At 41.1% G+C, this 22,501-nt stretch overlaps 1 protein-coding gene across 8 annotated transcripts in view; it reads left to right on the top strand.

Moving 5' to 3' along the window:
- Positions 1-22,501, top strand: part of Syn1 (Syntrophin-like 1) — an 82,751-nt gene continuing 60,250 nt past the window's right edge. The window contains exons 1-7 of one of the 8 annotated variants that reach the window (XM_071669212.1): positions 125-152; positions 3,684-3,936; positions 13,390-13,487; positions 13,744-14,059; positions 16,604-16,742; positions 21,577-21,786; positions 22,209-22,426. In XM_071669212.1, the coding sequence (XP_071525313.1) occupies positions 13,766-14,059; positions 16,604-16,742; positions 21,577-21,786; positions 22,209-22,426 (861 nt within the window). In that variant the 5' untranslated portion in view covers positions 125-152; positions 3,684-3,936; positions 13,390-13,487; positions 13,744-13,765. Of the gene's footprint in view, positions 263-3,683; positions 3,937-13,389; positions 13,488-13,743; positions 14,060-16,603; positions 16,743-21,552; positions 21,787-22,208; positions 22,427-22,501 lie in introns of those variants that run through there. The other 7 variants (XM_071669207.1, XM_071669206.1, XM_071669210.1 and 4 more) reach the window with 7 other exon arrangements.

The following is a 22,501-nucleotide window of genomic DNA, read 5'->3' as shown; positions in this document are numbered from 1 at the left end:
TAAAAAATAATCACTAGACATAAATATTTCACTGTGATAACCAAAAGTTAATGATGAGAATTAAAAAACGGTTAATCAGACTATGAAAAAAATATTAAGCCCAAGTCGAACGCAACTTTGTTATTGCTGTGGCTGAGAATCCAAAGGCTCAAGTGAGTGGTCAAGGTTGTTTCAATTTAAGCTCTCACAGCTGTGTAGAGGGACGGGAGGCCAGCAAACTGCACTTAGAAGTGAGGATGGTCTTAGGGGAATGGAAGAGTTGGTAAGTGATGTATATATAGAAGTATATGGCTGGCCTAGTTGGGCCAACGACCAAAGGTGAGGCGGAGGGGGTGTGGACTGGACGACCACCACTCGACCAGACTATCTATTGGGAGGACACACGACCACACCACTACCACACTCGGCCAGACCACTACCACACTCGACCAGACCACTACCACACTCAGCCAGACTACTCACCACTACCACACTCGGCCAGACTACTCACCACTACCACACTCGGCCAGACTACTCACCACTACCACACTCGGCCAGACTACTCACCACTACCACACTCGGCCAGACTACTCACCACTACCACACTCGGCCAGACTACTCACCACTACCACACTCGGCCAGACTACTCACCACTACCACACTCGGCCAGACCACTCACCACTACCACACTCGGCCAGACCACTCACCACTACCACACTCGGCCAGACTACTCACCACTACCACACTCGGCCAGACTACTCACCACTACCACACTCGGCCAGACTACTCACCACTACCACACTCGGCCAGACCACTCACCACTACCACACTCGGCCAGACCACTCACCACTGCCACACTCGGCCAGACCACTCACCACTACACTCGGGCGAGACTACTCGACCGACTACCACACTCGCCAGACTATCACACTACACTCGGGCCAGACCACACCACTACCACACTCAGCCAGACTACTCCCCTACCACACTCGGCCAGACACTACCACTTCCACACTCAGCCAGACCACTCACCATTACCACGCTCGGCCAGACCACTCACCACTACCACACTTGGCCAGACTACTTACCGCTACCACACTCGGCCAGACTACTCACCACTACCACACTCGGCCAGACTACTCACCACTGCCACACTCGGCCAGACTACTCACCACTTCCACACTCGGCCAGACTACTCACCACTTCCACACTCGGCCAGACTACTCACCACTTCCACACTCGGCCGACTACTCACCACTACCACACTCGGCCAGACCACTCACCACTACCACACTCAGCCAGACTACTTACCACTACCACACTCGGCCAGACCACTCACCACTACCACACTCGGCCAGACTACTCACCACTACCACACTCGGCCAGACCACTCACCACTACCACACTCGGCCAGACCGCTTACCACTACCACACTCGGCCAGACTACTCACCACTACCACACTCGGCCAGACCACTCACCACTACCACACTCGACCAGACTACTCACCACTTCCACACTCGGCCAGACCACTCACCACTACCACACTCGGCCAGACCACTCACCACTACCACACTCGGCCAGACCACTCACCACTGCCACACTCGGCCAGACCACTCACCACTACCACACTCGGCCAGACTACTCACCACTACCACACTCGGCCAGACTACTCACCACTACCACACTCGACCAGACTACTCACCACTTCCACACTCGGCCAGACCACTCACCATTACCACACTCGGCCAGACTACTCACCACTACCACACTCGGCCAGACCACTCACCACTACCACACTCGGCCAGACTACTCACCACTACCACACTCGGCCAGACCACTCACCACTGCCACACTCGGCCAGACTACTTACCACTACCACACTCGGCCAGACTACTTACCACTACCACACGCGGCCAGACTACTCACCACTACCACACTCGGCCAGACCACTCACCACGACCACACTCGACCAGACTACTTTCTGTTACTTCACTCGGCCAGGCCACTCCTTGGTAGGCCACTCAGATAGACCACTCTCTAGCAGGTCGTTCGGCCAGGCTGCCTACTCGACCAGACCACTGTGGTAGGCTTCTCAGCCCAGGTGAGGCCACAGACTTAGGTTGAGACCATAGAATTTGAATCAGAACTAAATAATAGGAGGTTATTTTGACTCTATATATGTGTGGATACAGATTTAATGTTGATCAACCCCATATATATGTTTGCAATAACAAGACTCATTATACTGTATATGAAATTGATTTAGACTAATTTTGCTTGATTTGGAACATTATCTTTCTTTTTGTAATTTTACAATAATAAGAGTGATATTGTACAATACAGACACCACCTTTGTTGTAGAAAGCAACGAAATATCTGGCAAGTCAATTATATAATATGTAGAGGTGATATAGAGTCTGGGAATTTTGGTGTAGCTCCTGTAACTCATCAATCTCAATTTTTTATTAAGTGGACAATTAGGGCTATGAAGTAAAGGGGAACTGGGAGATAGAAACACTCAAAATCAACAGTTTGAGTGGTGCATTCATTACAGTTTTGTTAAATTCTTGCAAATAGAAGATAAACATGAGTACCTTTGTCAATTTGTAATATCTTGATGCATAGTGTGAGTACATTAGAAAATACAACAGCCCACAGAGAGCTGGCTAAAAACATTCACCTGCCATTTGTTCACATTCTAGAAAACTTCATTCACTTCATGTGTTGGAAGATGTAATATATTGAAAACATTGCATGGTGAGTGTAGCCATGCCTATTACCTCTTATTTATGAATTTCAGTGATTGCTGCTTAATAATGGAATCCAACTTAATCTGTGTTTTGCAGATATGTTGGTTAAGGTCAGATGTCTCCATAAACTTTTGGCTCAAATAAATGCTTATGAGATCTCTCCTGCACAGGGTCAGATTCTCTTATCCCTTCAGACGTATGAACTTGCTGTTTATATTTCCAACCACTTGACAAATATGGTAGACATAGTGGAGTAATATGCATGTGTTTCAGATGTATAGGTAATGATATTTGGGGCTTCCTCAATCAGTAAAAGTGTATATTCTTTTGTTTCTTCATTTAACGATATCATTGTATTATTATTCAACCCCACATTTCTTGTATGCCTCATGATCCAAATACTGATAAGTTGATTGATATTGAAAGATAATTGTAAAGGGTAGTAAAGCAAAATCCCGTGCTCTTATATGATTTTTTACTGTAACAACAAATATTTCATGAGGGAAAACTGATATGTCAAACCTCTAAAATTGGTCTTTTCTAGACTTTTACCAAAAAAAGTAATATTTTGAAGGGCTATGGAAATTTGGAAAGTTGGTAACTTGAAAAGTAAGTAAAACTAATTACCAGAGCTAATGAAAACTTCACATAATTACTTTCCACTATCGTTATTTTCTTTTTCTTTATTAGAGTAAAAATATGAGATATCCATGTAAGCAAATATGTGGCAGCTAATAACATGGTTGCCATCCCTCCCCAACAATCAGTCATTCTATGCAGTCCCCAGTACCGCATCACGTTAATACTGGTATATTTCACTTGTAAATCTTGATTGCTTGGTGGGGTTTTCTAGGGTTTCTTACTATTTGCAAGTGTTTCAACAACTTTTACATAAACCCAACATTTTCCCTGATTTTTTAACCATACTGACAATTGATTATTTGGTATTGTAGGATGAAAATATGATGCATCAAATCATGTCGCAGGTGTTACCACACTCCACCTGTTCAAGGTTAAACCACAAGTGAAATGTCACCTCTGGCGATGCTATTTCATTGGGAGTGCTGTGTAGTTTTGATAAAGAACTTCTCACTCCAAAGGGGTCTACATTTCCCTGCCATTGGAAATAACATTTCCTTGGGCTACAGGAGCCTTTAGAAAGTTCTTGGGTAACACCAGGATTCTTTCATAGAAATTGTTCCTGAGGTAATTATGAATAAATAAATCATGTTGTGTTTGTGTAAATCAATTCTGATATATGCATGAACTCATTTATATGCATTTCTTCCAAGTCCAAAAGTTGCTATTGTGGAACCTACAATTAGACTAAAGCTTGGATCGATATTGTTAACATAATTCTTATTTTTTTTCATTATTATACCTGATCGCCATCTCCTGCGTTAGTAAGCTAGTGCAAGGAAACTGACAAAAGAAAGGCACAACCCTCCCACTTACACATGTATGTACATAAACACCCACACATGCACATATACATACCTATACATTTCATCGTATACATACATATACATACACAGACATATACATATATACAAGTACAAATTCTTACCTGCTGCCTTCATCCATTCCCGTTGCCTCCCCGCTACACATGAAATAGCATCCCCCCCACGCATGCGCGCGTGGTAGTGCCAGGAAAAGACAAAAAGGCCACATTCATTCACACTCAGTCTCTAGCTGTCATGAGTAATGCACCAAAACTACAGCTACCTTTCCATGTCTAGGCCCCACAAAACTTTCCATGGTTTACCCCAGACACTTCACATGCCCTGGTTCAATCTATTGAAGCACGTCAACCCCGATGTACCACATCATTCCAATTCACTCTATTCCTTGCATGCATTTCACCCTCATGTATCTTCAGGCCCTGATCGCTCAACATCTTTTTCACTCCATCTTTCCACCTCTATTTTGGTCTACCGCTTCTCCTCATTCCCTCCACTTCTGACACATAAATCCTCTTCGTCAATCTTTCCTCACTCATCCTCTCCATGTGACCAGACCATTTCAACACCCTCTTCTGCTCTCTCAACCACACTCTTTGTTACCACACATCTTTCTTACCCTTTCATTACTTACTCAATGAAACCAACTCACGCCATATATTGCCCTCAAACATTTCATTTCCAACACATCCACCCTCCCCCGCACAAACCTATCCATAGCCCATGCCTTTCAACCATATAACATTGTTGGAATGACTATTCCTTCAAACATACCCATTTTTGCTCTGAGATAACCTTCTCGCCTTCCACACATTCTTCAACGCTCCCAGAACCTTCACCCCCTCCCCCACCCCTGTGACTCACTTTCACTTCCATGGCTCCATCTGCTGCTAAATCCACTCCCAGATATCTAAAACACTTCACTTCCTCCAGTTTTGCTCTATTCAAACTTACCTCCCAATTAACTTGTCCCTCACCTTACTGAACCTAATAATCTTGCACTTATTCACATTTACTCTCAGCTTTCTTCTTTCTCACACGTTTTACCAAATTCAGTCACCAACTTCTGTGGTTTCTCACCCAAGTCACCAACTTCTGCAGTATCTCACCCGAATCAGCCACCAGAACGGTATCATCAGCAAACAACAACTGACTCACTTCCCAAGCTCTGTCATCTACAACAGACTGCATACTTGCCCCTTTCTCCATAACTCTTGCATTCACCTCCCTAACAACCCCACCAATAAGCAAATTAACAACCATGGAGACATCACGCACCCCTGCCACAAACCAACATTCACTGTGAACCAATCACTTTCTTCTCTTCCTACTCGTACACATGCTTTACATCCTTGGTAAAAACTTTTCACTGCTTCTAGCACCATATACTCATAATACCTTCAACAAAGCATCTCTATCAACCTTATATGCCTTCTCCAGATCCATAAATGCTTCATACATATCCATCTGTTTTTCTAAGTATTTCTCGCTCACATTCTTTAAAGCTAACACCTGATCCACACATCCGCTACCACTTCTGAACCACACTGCTCTTCCCCAATCTGATGCTCTGTACATGTCTTTACCCTCTCAATCAATACCCTCCCATATAATTTCCCAGGAACACTCAACAAACTTATTTATTTATTTTGCTTTATCGCTGTCTCCCGCGTTAGCAAAGGAGCGCAAGGAAACAGACGAAAGAATGGCCCAACCCACCCGCATACACGTATATACATACACGTCCACACACGTAAGTATACATACCTATACATCTCAACTTATACATATATATACACACAGAGATTACATATATACACATGTACATAATTCATACTGTCTGCCTTTATTCATTCCCGTCACTACTCCGCCACACATGAAATACCAACCCCCTCCCCCCGCATGTGCACGAGGTAGCACTAGGAAAAGACAACAAAGGCCACATTCGTTCACACTCAGTCTCTAGCTGTCATGTATAATGCACTGAAACCATAGCTCCCTTTCCACATCCAGGCCCCACAGAACTTTGCATGGTTTACCCCAGATGCTTCACATGCCCTGGTTCAATCCATTGACAGCACGTCGACCCCAGTATACCACATCGTTCCAATTCACTCTATTCCTTGCAAGCCTTTCATCCTCCTGCATGTTCAGGCCCTGATCACTCAAAATCTTTTTCACCCCATCTTTTCACCTTCAATTTGGTCTCCCACTTCTCCTCGTTCCCTCCACCTCAGACACATATATCCTCTTGGTCAATCTTTCCTCACTCATTCTCTCCATGTGACCAAACCATTTCAAAAACACCCTCTTCTGCTCTCTCAATCACACTTTTTTTATTACCACACATCTCTCTTACCCTATTATTACTTACTCAATCAAACCACCTCACACGACATATTGTCCTCAAACATCTCATTTCCAGCACATCCACCCTCCTCCGCACAACTCTATCTATAGCCCACGCCTTGCAACCATATAACATTGTTGGAACCACTATTCCCTCAAACATACCCATTTTAGCTTTCCGAGATAATGTTCTCGACTTCCACACATTCTTCAACGCTCCTAGAACTTTCACCCCCTCCCCCACCCTATGATTCACTTCTGCTTCCATGGTTCCATCCGCTGCCAAATCCACTCCCAGATATCTAAAACACTTCACTTCCTCCAGTTTTTCTCCATTCAAGCTTACCTCCCAATTGACTTGTCCCTCAACCCTACTGTACCTAATAACCTTTCTCTTATTCAGATTTACTCTCAGCTTTCTTCTTTCACACACTTTACCAAACTCAGTCACCAGCTTCTGCAGTTTCTCACATGAATAGCCACCAGCGCTGTATCATCAGCGAACAACAACTGACTTCTTTCTCAAGCTCTTTCATCCACAACAGACTGCATACTTGCCCCTCTTTCCAAAACTCTTGCATTCACCTCCCCAACAACCCCATCCATAAACAAATTAAACAACCATGGAGACATCACACACCCCTGCTGCAAACCAACATTCACTGAGAACCAATCACTTTCCTCTCTTCTTACACCTACACAAGCCTTACATCCTTACAAACTTTTTTTTTTTTTTTTTTTGTTTTTGTTTTGCTTTGTCGCTGTCTCCCGCATTTGCGAGGTAGCGCAAGGAAACAGATGAAAGAAATGGCCCAACCCACCCCCATACACATGCCTTGATTCAATCCACTGACAGCACGTCAACCCCGGTATACCACATCGCTCCAATTCACTCTGTTCTTTGCCCTCCTTTCACCCTCCTGCATGTTCAGGCCCCGATCACTCAAAATCTTTTTCACTCCATCTTTCCACCTCCAATTTGGTCTCCCTCTTCTCCTCGTTCCCTCCACCTCTGACACATATATCCTCTTGGTCAATCTTTCCTCACTCATTCTCTCCATGTGACCAAACCATTTCAAAACACCCTCTTCTGCTCTCTCAACCACGCTCTTTTTATTTCCACACATCTCTCTTACCCTTACGTTACTTACTCGATCAAACCACCTCACACCACACATTGTCCTCAAACATCTCATTTCCAGCACATCCATCCTCCTGCGCACAACTCTATCCATAGTCCACGCCTCGCAACCATACAACATTGTTGGAACCACTATTCCTTCAAACATACCCATTTTTGCTTTCCGAGATAATGTTCTCAACTTCCACACATTCTTCAAGGCTCCCAGAATTTTCGCCCCCTCCCCCACCCTATGATCCACTTCCGCTTCCATGGTTCCATCCGCTGCCAGATCCACTCCCAGATATCTAAAACACTTCACTTCCTCCAGTTTTTCTCCATTCAAACTCACCTCCCAATTGACTTGACCCTCAACCCTACTGTACCTAATAACCTTGCTCTTATTCACATTTACTCTTAACTTTCTTCTTTCACACACTTTACCAAACTCACCTTTATCCCCTTTGCGTTTGTACAGTAGCACTATGCATGCATTCTGCCAATCCTCAGGCACTTCACCATGAACCATACATATATTGGATATCCTTACCAACCAATCGACAACATAGTCACCCCCATTTTTTTTATAAAGTCCACTGCAATACCATCCAAACCTGCTGCCTTGCTGGCATTCATCTTCCATAATAATTCCATAATGATTATTTTATGTTGACAGATTTGACATGTTGGCACCAGTGGATCAAATTGTAATGATATTCTTTATTTTTCCTTGCACCGTTACTGTATTAATTGAAAATATCATCAACATCTGAATTATGTTGAGGTAGGTGAGTGTAAGGAAGCAAGACTTGGTAAGGTTGATTAGTTTGACTGTTTTGATGCATTTCTCTACTTGGATTTCAAGGTGGCTCCATTGATCTTACTAGAATTGATATCTGTGTAAATCTTGATAATTGCAAAACCATGTCCCCTTTAGAAAAAGCTAGTAAACCTAGAAATTTTCTAAAAATAAAGGAAAATAAAAAATTTCAGCATGATACTGTTGGCTTGACTAGTGCCAACTCATTGGCAAAATACCACGAGGCATTGTAAATTTGGGTACCAGGCTAGGTTAACAAAAGTGGAAGTGTTACTCTGTCCAGTCTATCACTGAGACATACTCTGTTACTTACACTAGTGGGTAAGTTGATCTTTTTTTTACTTCGTGCTGCCTCATTTATTTTTCTTTTAGATAAAAAACCAAAATATTGTACTGTATGCTTGAAGTATGGTATCTATTATGGAAGTATTGCTTCCACGCTCAGTTATAACTAATACATCCTACATGGATTTCAGATCCTGTTATGGTATAGTATTGCTTTACTATACGATCTTAAATCAATGTAAGAAAAGTGAGGATGACTCTAAGGTTTTGGAAAAGTTTGGGGTTTGATATATGATGATCTGAAAAGATGTATGGCTAGACCAGAGCACCTTAATGTTATGTAAACTAACTTAGGAATTTTCACCAGAGATTTATAGAAGTGATAAGTGAAATTGACATAGCATCACCATATATCATGCGGAGTTCCAGTTGAGTCAGCATTTGATGTACAGAGCAATTCCCCTTCTTCTTTTATCGACATTATGTTCCACATCTTTGATGACTTATCTCCAAGACTCTGTTGCCATGGCCACCCCCTTGAGGGAGCTCCAGGAGGGAACAGGCATTCGAGATATTTCATGGTGCTATCCTTGCTGATGCAGGGGATGGTGATCAGATGTTGGTAAGAGAAGAGAATGCATATGTTATCTTTTTTTTCTTTTCCTTCGTGCATTTGTGCTTTGACCTGTGTGGCAGGCTGGCATTGGGAATGGATGAAGGCAAGCAAGCATGAATAGGTGCATGTATGTATTTGTATATGTATATGTATTTGAGTGTTGAATGGCAAAAGGTGGGAGCAAATGGAGAAGTGGGAGACCAAATTGGAGGTGAAAAGATGGAGTGAAAAGGATTTTGAGTGATCGGGGCCTGAACATACAGGAGGGTGAGAGGCATGCAAGGAAAAGAGCGAATTGGAATGATGTGGTATACCAGGGTCAATGTGCTGTCAATGGACTGAACCAGGGTATGTGAAACGTCTGGGGTAAATCATTGAAAGATCTGTAGGGCCTGGATGTGAATAGGGAGCTGTAGTTTTGGTGTATTACACATGAGCTAGACACTGAGTGTGAATGAATGTGGCCTTTTTTAGTCTGTTTTTCTGGCATTACATTGCTGAAGCAGGGGGTAGTGATGCTGTTTCCTATAGAGCAGGGTATCAAAGGGAATCGATGAAGAATGGATGAATATGTACATGTGTATATGTCTGTGTATGTATATGAGTTTATGTTGATTTGTATATGTGTGTGTATGGGTTTTTATGTATATGTATATTTATGTTATATATATTATATATTTATATAAATAATATATATATATATAGATATATAAATATATATTTATTTATTTATTTTGCTTTGTCGCTGTCTCCCACATTAGCGAGGTAGCGCAAGGAAACAGACAAAAGAAATGGCCCAACCCACCCACATACACATGTATATACATACACGTCCACACACGCAAATATACATACCTATACATCTCAATGTATACATATATATACATATACAGACATACATATATACACCTGTACATAATTCATACTGTCTGCCTTTATTCATTCCCATCGCCACCCCGCCACACATGAAATAACAACCCCCTCCCCCCAAATATGCGCGAGGTAGCACTAGGAAAAGACAGCAAAGGCCACATTCGTTCACACTCAGTCTCTAGCTGTCATGTAATAATGCACCGAAACCACAGCTCCCTTTCCACATCCAGGCCCCACAGAACTTTCCATGGTTTACCCCAGACGCTTCACATGCCCTGGTTCAATCCATTGACAGCACGTCAACCCCAGTATACCACATCGTTCCAATTCACTCTATTCCTTGCACGTCTCTCACCCTCCTGCATGTTCAGGCCCCGATCACTCAAAATCTTTTTCACTCCATCTTTCCACCTCCAATTTGGTCTCCCACTTCTCCTTGTTCCCTCCACCTCTGACACATATATCCTCTTGGTCAATCTTTCCTCACTCATTTTCCCCATGTGACCAAACCATTTCAAAACACCCTCTTCTGCTCTCTCAACCACACTCTTTTTATTACCACACATCTCTCTTACCCTATTATTACTTACTCGATCAAACCATCTCACTCCACATATTGTCCTCAAACATCTCATTTCCAGCACATCCACCCTCCTGTGCACAACTCTATCCATAGCCCATGCCTCGCAACCATATAACATTGTTGGAACCACTATTCCCTCAAACATACCCATTTTTGCTTTCCGAGATAATGTTCTCGACTTCCACACATTCTTCAATGCTCCCAGAACTTTCGCCCCCTCCCCCACCCTATATTCACTTCCGCTTCCATTGTTCCATCCGCTGCCAAATCCACTCACAGATATCTAAAACACTTCACTTCCTCCAGTTTTTCTCCATTCAAACTTACCTCCCAGTTGACTTGTCCCTCAACCCTACTGTACTTAATAACCTTGCTCTTATTCACATTTACTCTCAGTTTTCTTCTTTCACACACTTTAGTCACAGGTTGGGGGAGGGGGCGAAGGTTCTGGGAGCCTAGAAGAATGTGTGGAAGGCTAGAACATTATCTTGGAGAGCAAAAATGTGTATGTTTGAAGGAATAGTGGTTCCAACTATGTTATATGGTTGCGAGGCGTGGGCTATCAATAGAGGTGTGTGCAGGTGGGTGGATGTGTTGGAAATGAGATGTTTGAGGACAATAAGTGGTGTGAGGTGGTTTGATCAAGTAAGTAACAAAAGGGTAAGAGATGTGTGGTTATAAAAAGAGTGTGGTTGAGAGGGCAGAAGAGGGTGTATTGAAATGGTTTGGTCACATGGAGAGAATGAGTGAGGAAAGATTGACAAAGAGGATATATGTGTCAGAGGTGGAGGGAATGAGGAGAAGCGGGAGACCAGATTGGAGGTGGAAGGATGGAGTGAAAAAGATTTTGAGCGATTGGGGCCGAAGATACAGGAGTGTGAAAGGCATGAAAGGAACATAGTGAATTGGAACAATGTGGTATACCGGGGTTGACGTGCTATCAGTGGATTGAACCAGGGCATGTGAAGCGTCTAGGGTAAACCATGGAAAGTTTTGTGAGACCTGGATGTGGAAAGGGAGCTGGGTGGTTTCGGTGCATTACATATGACAGCTAGAGACTGAGTGTGAAAGAGTGTGGCCTTTGTTATCTTTTCCTAGTGTTACCTCGCATACATGTGGGGGAGGGGTTGTCATTTCATGTGTGGTGGGGTGGCGGCGGGAATAGATGAAGGCAGCATGTATGAATATGTACATGTGTATATATGTATATGTCTGTGTATGTATATGTATGTATACGTTGAAATGTATAGGTATTTATATGTGTGTGTGTGTGGGCGCTTATGTTCATATATGTGTATGTGGGTGGGTTGGGCCATTCTTTCGTCTATTTCCTTGTGTTACCTCGCTGCTGCAGGAGACAGTGTCAAAGTATAATGAATGAATAATATAATGAGTAGATGGGCCATTCTTTGCCTGTTTCCTGGTGCTGCCTTGCTGATGCGGGAAACATCGGTAAAGTATAATAAACAAGATAGATAATATATATATATATGTATGTGTACATGTATGTGCATATTTTTTTATATATGTTTATGTCAGTGGATGTGTCTTTCTTCATCTGTGTCCTGGTGCTACCTGGGAAAGTATGATTTAGAGCATTTTTTTAAACTAAAACTCTAGATATCTCAGTGGGTAGACAGAATCTAATCAAGTTTAATGTTTCCGAGACCTAGTTTCTACCCATCTCTCAGTCGAAAACTATTCGCTTCTTTTGTGTCTCCTTTGACAGTTCTCTGCTTCCCCCTCTTGACTCAATGAACATACTTGTTCTTACTGTAACATCCACTTTTTCCTGGAAACCCTGTATTATGGAGACAACTAAGTCTGCCTTTAAGAAACTAGGAGTCTATTTGGATGTCGAAATTTTTTCTGAACAGTTGCTCCTTTTATACAAAGGATTGATTTGTCCTTGTATAGAGCACTGCTCATACATTTTGGATGGCTCTAACTCTGCATCCTTACTTGACAGAATTGAATTGAAAGCAGCCTGACTTATAATCTCTCCTGGGCTAACTTCAAAACTTAACTTGCTTGTCCTATGAAGCAATATTGGTTCTCTTTCCCTCTTCTATAGGCATTACTTTGGTTTTTGCTTCTGAGAGCTTGCTGCTTATGTGACCCCACCGCTAGCTAGACCACGGGATACTCAACATGATCACTGCATGGCTGTTGGTAAGTCAAGGGTGGGCCATTTTAATAACTGTTTCTTTCCTTACACTTCGAAGCTTTGGTACTCTTTTACCTTCTCATGTCATTCCCAATAACTGTGACCTAGCACATTTTTGAAGACAGATTTTTCATTTTGTCCAAAATTTGTAAATAGTTTCCTGTTTCTTCTTTTTCCATTTCCTAATCCTCTGTGTATTTCAGTTAAGGCCCAGCCTAGGTGCGAACTTTTGTTTGTGACTGGAGCCTTCAACATAGAAAAGAATTAAGTTGCTTGTGTGGATGGCTATTAAGCTCAAGGAAGTGTTGGGTTGGTTGTTGTAAAAGAAGGTAAAACACTTTTAGAAATCAACAGGATATGTAAAAACCTCATGTTTTCCTTTTCAGATTCATTAATACTTGGAGTCACACACAGCAGGTTTAGATGTGAGGGGTCATAGGAACCTAGATGGCATATGCATAGGTCAAACAGTTTGGACTGGCAAGTGAGCTGTATCATTATTTGTTTCTTTGTAGGAATTGTCTGTTCTGAACTTTGGCATGTTGTCGTTTCCTCTGTCCGCCATGAAAAACATACAGCAGTTGATGATGACCATACATTTTCAGTAGCTCATTGACTCAAAGGATGTTTTATTTTTTCATATCATACTGTGTTTATGATACGTCTAATGTTTCTTTGTACTAATGTGTAAGAGGCAGCTAAATGATCAAAGAGTGTTTATGAATGTAATTATGTTGCAGGTGATGTGACGTTTAGATAAGTATGGGAGAGAAGGTGGGTAACACGGAGGTCCTTGTTGGGGGGGTAGGAGGCACATGGCACCAGGCACGCCTCACCTTGGAATATGATCATCTTTTTGTCACATTGACTGACTTAGATGACCTCAATAATATTCAGGGCTCAGATGGAGAAAGTGGGCCAAATGATGTTCCAGAGCCAATAGCAAGTCAGAAGAGAGTTGTCCAGATTTGCAAGTCTGATAATAATGGCCTTGGAATATCTATTAAAGGTGGAAGGGAGAACAAGATGCCAATCCTTATATCTAAAATTTTCAAGGTATGTAGGTTAAGGTATTACTAACCATGTATGGACAAATAGACATCACAAATATTCAGATTGTGTATATTTAATGACATCCGTTTCTGTTCATGAATGACTAAAGTAGGTATGTTAATATATGTAAATATGTGAATGAGATGTTTGAGGACAATGTGTGGTGTGAGGTGGTTTGATCGAGTGAGTAACGTAAGGGTAAGAGAGATGTGTGGAAATAAAAAGAGCGTGGTTGAGAGAGCAGAAGAGGGTGTTTTGAAGTGGTTTGGGCACATAGAGAGAATGAGTGAGGAAAGATTGACCAAGAGGATATATGTGTCGGAGGTGGAGGGAACGAGGAGAAGAGGGAGACCAAATTGGAGGTGGAAAGATGGAGTGAAAAAGATTTTGTGTGATCGGGGCCTGAACATGCAGGAGGGTGAAAGGAGGGCAAGGAATAGAGTGAATTGGAGCGATGTGGTATACTGGGGTTGATGTGCTGTCAGTGGATTGAATCAAGGCATGTGAAGCGTCTGGGGTAAACCATGGAAAGCTGTGTAGGTATGTATATTTGCGTGTGTGGACGTATGTATATACATGTGTATGGGGGGGGGGGTTGGGCCATTTCTTTCGTCTGTTTCCTTGCGCTACCTCGCAAACGCGGGAGACAGCGACAAAGTATAATAAAAAATATAAAATAATGTGAATGAATATGCATGTGTGTTTGTAATTACCTTTTTATAATTTCTTTGTACAATATGGTAAGGGAATTGTACGCTCATGGGGTCCCATCTCTTGAACTTTCTCCACTATATTATAGCTTTTAATCATACAGTTTTATTACTTAATATATTTCATTCTTCCACATTCTGACATTAGAGAAGTACTTCACATCTTTTCTGTCATATTACATTTGTAACTTTTTGATATAGCCTCTGATCTTTGCATCTCACTGTTGACATTGTCAACTGATTTGAAGGCTGTTATCAGTCTCATACTCATTTCTTCCCATGGTGAGGAAATTTATGGCCTCTAACCTGTCACTGAAACTCAGCTCTTACTTCAGATACAGTACCATCTCTGTTGTGCTACTCTGGAATTTCTCAATAGGTTCCTTGTACTATGTCTTGCTTTACTATATTTTTTTACCTGTGTCCCTTTCTAATTACTCTGCATTTACTTGGGTTAGATATAAGGCATCTGTTATTTGTGTCTTTGAGGCTTCATTCTCTCTCACTCCTGATCTCCTTCCCTCTCTTTTTCAGCCCCTGTACTTTCCTCTTCACTTCCTGCCACTTTCAGTCAATCTCCTCCCCTGCAGTTAGTGCCCATACACCTTTTTTTTTTTTTTTATTACTAGCAATTCAACCTCCCATTCCACCACTCACTATTTCTCATTTGCCCATCTCAGCCTTCACTTGCCACACTCTTCACTTGCACAAGTAAGTACTGCTGCTTCCGTAAATACCTTTTATTTCTCATCTTAGATCCCTAGTTTTGTTTACTCTCACCTTATGCCATTCCTCACCCACTCTTTTTGGTTTCTCCCCACACAAGCTCATTTTCCAAGCTCTCACTTTCACCTCTTATGTCCCACCCGTTTCATTACCTATTTTCGTTAAGCCATTACAAACCATCACACTTGCCTCCTCTTAAAAGTGTTTAGACATCCAACTAGCTGCCCCCTTTTTAACACATTCACATCCGACAGTGTCTCCTTTGTATGCTTTCACGTAGTACATAAACCAGTAATGTCAGCTCGCTATTAACCTCTCTCACCCCTGTATGTCTGTTGATGTACCTTTTTTTAAACCAGGTATCCTCACTCACTAGTCCTTTTTCAACACAGGTCAATAAGCTTTACACCATTTTCACTTACATCAGGTACTTTATGCCCCTTAATTATACCCTCAACTGCCACATCACCCACTGTCACACTCATCTTCCATCATGAATACTCAGTCCCTTACATCAAAATTGCTAATGCACTCTCTCATTCCCTCCTGGAACACTTGCCCTTTTCCTTATTTCTCTCATTACTAAGTGCAAAGCACTGACAGTCACCCACCTCTCATCATCCACTTTCACTCTCAGCCTCATCATTCACTTCCTTTCAAATATTCCCAAAATTCCTCCTTCAGCAGAAGTGCTACCCTCTCCTTTGCTCTTGCCCACACACTAACCCCAGACTTTATCCTTTGAACGTTCTAAAAGCATTCCTCCCCTTTCCCTGAGCATAGTTTATCTTAGAGCCAGAACATCCAGATACCTATTTGTAAGCATTTTACCTGTCTCCTCCTACTGGTATTGATTACATCCATGTATTTTCAGACACCCCTAGTCTCAGCCTACTTTTCATATTTTCTGAAAAAAAAGTAATGTGCAGTTCATTTGTTATATGCAAATCCACGGGGCCCTGATTATTTCCACTACTTTCACCAATACTCCATTTCTTCGGAGTTTTACCATTACAGTGACAAAATCAAAGACTGGTAGGGTTGATTTTGAAAATCTCATGCTAAAGAAAAAAAGATCTATCTGATTGTTCTTTTTGTCTGTTTTTTGTAGGGTATGGCAGCAGACCAGACTGAGAATCTCTATGTAGGAGATGCCATTCTCTCAGTCAATGGGGAGGATTTAAAAGAAGCAACACATGATGAGGCAGTACGAGCATTGAAAAGAGCTGGAAAAGTTGTAACACTGGAAGGTAATACATTTAAGTTTTTCCAGTCATTACAGATTTTTTTGTAGTATTGTGGCATTTTTGTAAGAAGCTCTGGTGTTAACATGTTTTCATGGTGCACATATTGTTATTTTGCATGTATTTTTTTTATACAGAAATAGGAGAGACTTATCAATCTTATTATCTTGAACTACTTTTTTGTGATATTATGTGTATTGTGTGGATGCAAATGTATGTAGTCTCTCATTTCGCTCTAACATATCTTCATCTTATGTCGAGGATAGTAATTGAACAGAGGCTTCCACCTCACTGTATTACTTCTAATTTATTTGCTTTGTCCATGAAGTTCCTTCACCAGGTGATGGGTAACCTCTCTATTCCCTATTACCACTTCACTCACAAAGCGCCTCCTTTACTTACAGCCAGGAGTCATTCCCCTGGCACAGTCAACTAATTTGCCTCTAGCCCAAAGTTGTTCACTTATTGAATCTGTCCGTCTTTTCAGTCTCCCTCTTCTCCACATTTTTAACTGTGTTTTCATAGATCTTCAACTGTCAGTTATCTGCCATACATTCTGCTTGGCTGTACCATGGTAACGCACTTTAAATCTTTCTAAAGCTGAAGAGGGTGTCCTTAGTTTGGACATATGGTGAGGACAAGTGAAGAAGGGTTGACTGGGAGGATGTACATGTCAGGAGTGGAGGGAACAGGGAAAAGATGGAAACCAGTGAGAGTTGGAAAGATGGAGTGAAGGGTGCTTTGAAGGCTTGGGGACAGATTGTGCAGGAGGTGCAAGTCTTACAAGGTATAGAACAAAATAGAGCTATATAATCTGTTGGGATGGTTTGCTGTGAGTGGGCTAAACCAGGGTATAAGAAGCAGTCAGGGAGAAGCACTGAAAGGTGTGTGGGGCCTGGTTGTGGATATGGGGCTCTGGTTTTGGTGCATTATACATGATAGATAGAGAGTGGATGTGAATGAGTGAGGCTATTTCTTTGTCTGTTCTTAGCACTACCTCACTTATGCAGGAAATGTTGAATATGTATGACAAAAATTTAAGTGTACAGCTTTCTTTCAAATTGATTTTTTATTTTCAGTTCTAATTCCATCTCATTTCATAGGTTACCCAAATCTCTCCTACTGATCTGTTTTATTTATGTAAATTTAGGAAGACTAAGGTAGAATAGCATTTTGGGCTTGCAGTAAAGGACCTGAACTCTATGCTATTTTGTAATATCAATCAGCATTTTAACTACTTTGCATTTTCAGGTTCCAAAAGGCAGGTAGTAGCAGCTTTGAAACTCAAAGCAGTATTCCCATTGTGTATTCACCATGGCTGATGTCACTGAGTGGCACATTTGTACACAGCTTTGGTAACAATGGGTTAGTTTAGGATGGGATGGTTTGGTTAAGGCCTGGAATGGGATTTTTTTTATGCATGTATATAGTCTCAACTGATAGGGCCAACCAGAGTTTACCAAAATGGTTCTGACATATGTAGAGGATGGGCAAAGAAAGACTGGTTAAGACAATTTGCATCAAAAGTGGAGGTAGCAAGGGGTAGGGAGTACATGGGAAGGACAGACAACGAAAGATCTAATGGTCCATTGATGAGGTTATTGGTAAATATGATTTGATTATAGTGGTAGAAACAGGATTGCAGTGCAAATGGCACCTACCCACACACTTCTCCCTCTTATTTTACTGCGGTTAGGAAAAAGGTAAGAAAATTATACCATGCAGTATAGGTTTAAGAAATTGCAGTGGAAATTTTTTTTGGAAATGATGGAATAGAAAAAGTTGGTTCTCACTTCGAAGACATCTGCTTTGTGGCTGGATTCTGAAGATAAAGGTAACCAGTGGTAACTGGATTTTTTACTGTAATTGGATGTCCGTGAGGTATTTGTTCTATCTTGATTAAAGGTATCTTTTAGTGTTTGAACCAGGGCACGAAGTGTACAGGGAAAACCATGAATACTTTTGTGGGGCTTGGTTTTGGTGAGGGAACTGTGGTTTCAGTGCCTTACACAACTGCTAGATAATGGATGTGGCTTTTCTTTGTCTGTTCCTGGCGCTGCCTCACTAAAGCAGGAAACAACAATCAAGTTTAAAAAAAGCTTAGTCTTTACTTTTATTACTTTCAGAGATAGTTCATTCCATTGTATATGTGAAAAAACTTTTGCTCACATTGCTGTATCTATTGTTTTATCTTCATCCCATTATATCTGGTCATTGGGGCTGTTTAAAGGGAAGAGATTTTCATTTGATATGTTATCAAAACTGTTTAGTATTTCATTACATCTCAGAATCTTTGCCTTTTTAGAGAAAGTAGACTGGTGTCTGAGTTTGGGAGAATGTATGAAAAGAGGAAGTTGAGAGTAAATATGAATAAAAGCGAGGTTATTAGGTTTGGGAGGTGAGTTTGAATGGAGAGAACTTGGAGAAAGTGGAGTATTTAAGATACCTGGGAGTGGATATAGCAGCAGATGTACCCATGGGAGTGGAAGTGAGACATACAATGGTAGAGGGGGCTAAGGTCTTGGGCTCTATTAGGGAATCTGGAAAGGCTGCATCTTTAAGGGCAAAGATGAGTATGTTCTATGGTATAGTATTTTCATTGGTGCTGTATGGATGTGAGGTGTGGGCCATAGAAATAATATAAAGGATAGAGTGAATGTGTTGAAAATGAAATCTCTGAGGACAACATGTGGTGTGAGGGGGTGTGGTAGTGTAGAGGGCAAGTCTAGCACAGTCTTTGCAGAGGCTCCAATCTATTGTTCTTATTGATTACTTCTGCGTAATGCCCTGGCCTAATGTTCCTACCTACTACTTCTACCAAATGTGTCTACATATTGCTGTTACCTGAATGTTCCTGACTACTAATTCTTTCTATTGCTCCCACCATTATGCTAAAAGGCAGGACTAGCACAAAGGGCTTACCTCAAGAAAATCTAAAGTTATGAATAATGAGCTGTGTGAGTTAAGTGTTGTCAGGAATTATGTATGACAAGGAGAGATTGTATGTTTTGTGGACAGAATGCCAGTAGTTTATGTGTGGGTGAGGCAGAAAGAAAAGACTGCTGGGGCAGAGGAATGCAACTTGATAACCGGTGAAGTGTTGGCTCACTATGCAGCCATCACTAACCCTCATGATACCCAGATGGTTGATACTGGTAATATATCTCCCTTGTTGTTGGCTGCCTACCAGCTATTACCTAGCAGATGCCAATTATCAATTGCTTATAAATGTTTGCAGTTATTAATGATTTGTAATGTTTTTGGTCTATTTTTTTGCTTGCACTTCTCTGTAAGTGCTTTGTAAAGTTATGTACACCAAAGGGTAAATCTTATATGAATAAAACTATTACGAAGTGAGTTTCTTGATTGACTCTATGAATATTTTTGAACTTTATTTTTACCTTATCTGGTAATGAGAAATTCTTGGTTTTCTGTAGTATGGCCAGACAATGTTTGGGAAAGGTTGGTATGATGGCAAGCACCAATAGACCCAAAATTGAATTTTTGGTAAATTTTTAAAGCTTTTGACATATTGCATTAAGTGTATGCCATCATAAGGTTTTTGGATGACACATTTATGAGTCATTTATGTGCAAGAGTCTTAAGTGAATAATATCTGCACACTGAAGGACTTGAAGAGACACAGACATGCCACATACTTGGCTCAATGAAAGGTGTTGGTAGGTTTGTCTTCTTTCGTCAGTTCTTCTGTGACTGTTTTACATGAGTTCCATGTATTAGAAAATAAATACATAATGATGATTTCTTTTTTATAAGGCCTATGATTGACTGGCTTCTGAAGTACTTGTGATTTGCAAAGGGCAGATAGTTTGTCTGAGAAGCTGTAGCTACCTTGACTGAACATGATTGCTTAGCATGTATCATTCTTTCTGCCTAAACATATACATGAGAATGGACTTGAAAGAAAAAGAAGGACCTTGGAATTCAAGTTATGAGTTCATAATCAGAGTGTTGTGCTTGCTTTTTGCAAAATTTTCTGTTTATACACACATAGAATTGCTTGTGATTGTGAAGAAATTTATTTGCTTAAGAATATTTTCCAATTAGAACTTTCTTCCAAGGCAGATATACTGTTTTTGCACCTGCATTAGTACCTCACTTCAGTAGATGAATTCTTTCCCTTTTCATGCTTTTGTAATGGTATTTTTCATTATCTGCTAAGTGTAGCTAGAACTTAGAATGAGGTAATTGCATCTTTAGAATATTTTTCCTGTAGATTTAGTTTTGTTTTGTTCAACAGTCATGGAAAGTGGTTGCCAGGAGTAATTGCAACAGCTTATTCATTTACTGTAAAGTGTAAGGGCTATATTGTAATTTTTTTTTGGTTGCTTACTTATTTTTTTGTTTGTCTTCCTGCATGTACCGTCCTCGCCCCGTCTCACCTGCCTGCTTTCCGTACCCTACATGGCCCCACACTCTGCACCTGGGACTCCATATCAAACCTGGGCTTCCAACCAACTTGGGAATCTCTACTAAATGTGGAACCCTTTGATCCATCTATTGAATTTGGACAATGATACCATACGGATTATTTGATGTGTGATTCTGGTAACTCCCTCTCTGGACTGGGACTCTGCTTGGAAACTATTCTCAATTGTGGATCTTCATTGATTTTGGATCTGCATTTTTCATCTGTCTGTGTTTCAATGTATGGATGATATTAAATGATAATGGACTTTGCACAATTTTGCTGATGAACAACTGGTTGGATTTTGCCCTCTGGTCATCCTGAGAGTTGTCTGTGTGGCTTATGACTCACTGTTTGATGCTGTTGATCCTTGTGGCTCCCCTCTAGTGGTGCCCTCCTTCTATGTTACAGTCAAGTATCTTCGAGAAGTGACGCCTTATTTCCGCAAAGCTTCGGTAATGGCCGATATTGGGTGGGAACTCCAATCTGGATTTTTGGGTGCTGAAAATGGGTTTCTGACCACTGATGAAGACAGAAGCTCACCAGTTATGACCAATGGACCAGATACAAGATCAGTACCTCTACTTTTCTGCCATCTGACACGAAATTTCAAATGTGAAGGTATGTTCTGAAATAGATGCCAAAATAGGAAAGTTTGAGATTTTCACTAGATTCATCTGGTGAGTTTTGTTTATAGTATACAAATTCCAATTTTGTCATATTGATCTTTGTATATTACTTTAGAAATGGAAGTGTATGTATTTCAGTAGTTTTTGTATATCACCACAAATTAGCTTTGATGTATCATCAGCATTGGGTAAGGAATTAATATGATTGGCTATAAGAAGGGGTGTATTTAGATGAAATAATTTTACCGTTAGGAGAAAATATACAAACCATGATTAAATTGGGTTCATTCCTAATGAAAATAATTAATTTCTTTTTTGTTTAATTATCCAATATGCTGGATTTGATTGTTTGGACACTATTTCTTAGAGGTCTTATGCTTTTATTAACTTTTTTGTCTTGTAACAAAACTTCAGAAACAAATAGCCTTGAGCTGCATTCTCCTGACCGACTGCACAGTCTAATCATGAAGTGCTCATCTGAAGCAGATGTTACTAGTTGGTATAATGCCCTACACTCAACACTTGACCGCCTCACTACTGCTGCACTTGTTCATGCTAATAAGATGCTTGGAGATGTACTAGATAAAGCTACTATCCATCATATGGGTTGGCTCAAGCTTAAACTTGATCAAGTAAGTACCATTTGGTTATAAAGTTGCAATAGAATATAACTTACGTTTCAGTTTCTGGCTTGATTTTTACTTTTT

Source organism: Panulirus ornatus, chromosome 14, assembly GCF_036320965.1.
Source record: "Panulirus ornatus isolate Po-2019 chromosome 14, ASM3632096v1, whole genome shotgun sequence".
Taxonomy (NCBI): domain Eukaryota; kingdom Metazoa; phylum Arthropoda; class Malacostraca; order Decapoda; family Palinuridae; genus Panulirus; species Panulirus ornatus.
This window is presented reverse-complemented; position numbering and strand designations above follow the sequence as displayed.